We start from the raw sequence: 1,142 nt of genomic DNA, 5'->3' as shown, positions 1-1,142 counted from the left end.
TTGTTCATATGAAGTTTATTTTCTTATAAATAAATTCTCAAGCAATTAAACTGTCACTTGAAAATATGAATGTACAAAAACGAAGTAGGTATTAATTTGATTATAATTAAATTTTTGTTATTTTAATTTGATTAAATCGAGTATAAATAAAATTCAGAAATTTCTTCAACATTAGACCATTTGACAGTTGAAGTTGCTTTATAAAAGTTCATTTTGTTAAAAACCTATTAAAAATTATAGAAATGAAGTTCCTTATTGTGTTTGCATTTTTAATTTTAGCTGGTTATAATATACGGGTAAATAAATTATACAATTTTATTTTATACATTGAAATAATTCAAATTTTATTTCAAACTTAAGGCTGAAGTAACGAAGGAGGAAGCACTTGCCATTGCAACTAGTTGTAAAGAGGAAGTTGGTGCATCAGATGGTAAATAAATTTCTAAATGGCTTGAGAATTTCACTTTTGAATTGAAAACATATTACAGCCGACTTTGGGGCCATTGTTCAACATCAACCTACCGAGAGCGCTGAAGGTAAATGTATGCTTGCTTGTGTTTTAAAAAAATTCGGTGTGGTAAGTTCTATTTTCCATTCCCAATTAATTTTTATCATATTTATACTTATTACTCAACTTACAATTCTCTAGATGAGCAATGAGGGTAAACTGATTAAAGATACTGCCATTGAAATATCAAAATCCCTTGTTCAGGATGAGGAGGAAAAAGAACACATTGTTGCTGTTATCGATACCTGTAACGAGTTGGATGTTAGTGATGATCAGTAAGTTTTTCCCTAGAATTAAAAAATAAATTTATTGGTTTATTTTATAATATTATTTTCATTTCAGTTGTGAAGCTGCTGAAGAATACGGTCACTGCTGGCGAACTGAATTAGGTGATAAAGGTATAGCTCCTGAAGATTTAGTTTAAGAAATAGTCTTCTCTTGAATGTCAAACTAGAACGACTTGACGGTTTAAATTGCTTTTGTATAATGGACATTTCTTTTTAATTCTGGATACTTGAACCAACTACTATTTATAATCATTTAAATATTTTTAATTGTATGCACATAAAAAAAATAATAAAAAAAATATATAAAAAACTACAGGATAATTTGTATATCTTGTTCCAAAATCCCT

The 1,142-nt window shown here is 27.8% G+C and overlaps 1 protein-coding gene across 1 annotated transcript; it reads left to right on the top strand.

Moving 5' to 3' along the window:
• The first annotated feature begins 242 nt into the window (after positions 1–242).
• On the top strand, positions 243–932 carry LOC135959036 (general odorant-binding protein 28a-like). The gene is made up of 5 exons (XM_065510029.1): positions 243–296; positions 361–430; positions 489–577; positions 650–783; positions 851–932. Exons 1-5 carry the CDS (start codon positions 243–245, stop codon positions 930–932), a joined length of 429 nt encoding a protein of 142 aa, XP_065366101.1.
• Positions 933–1,142: the final 210 nt, after the last annotated feature.

The sequence above is a fragment of the Calliphora vicina genome, chromosome 4 (genome assembly GCF_958450345.1).
Source record: "Calliphora vicina chromosome 4, idCalVici1.1, whole genome shotgun sequence".
Lineage (NCBI taxonomy): Eukaryota > Metazoa > Arthropoda > Insecta > Diptera > Calliphoridae > Calliphora > Calliphora vicina.
This window is presented reverse-complemented; position numbering and strand designations above follow the sequence as displayed.

What these genes read in the sequence shown, in the direction of transcription:
- LOC135959036 (XM_065510029.1), top strand. Translation starts at nt 243, where the DNA reads ATGAAGTTCCTTATTGTGTTTGCATTTTTAATTTTAGCTGGTTATAAT. An exon ending in GGAAGTTGGTGCATCAGATG is followed by an intron (nt 431 to 488) that starts GTAAATAAATTT and finishes AACATATTACAG; the next exon opens with CCGACTTTGGGGCCATTGTT. An exon ending in TTTTAAAAAAATTCGGTGTG is followed by an intron (nt 578 to 649) that starts GTAAGTTCTATT and finishes ACAATTCTCTAG; the next exon opens with ATGAGCAATGAGGGTAAACT.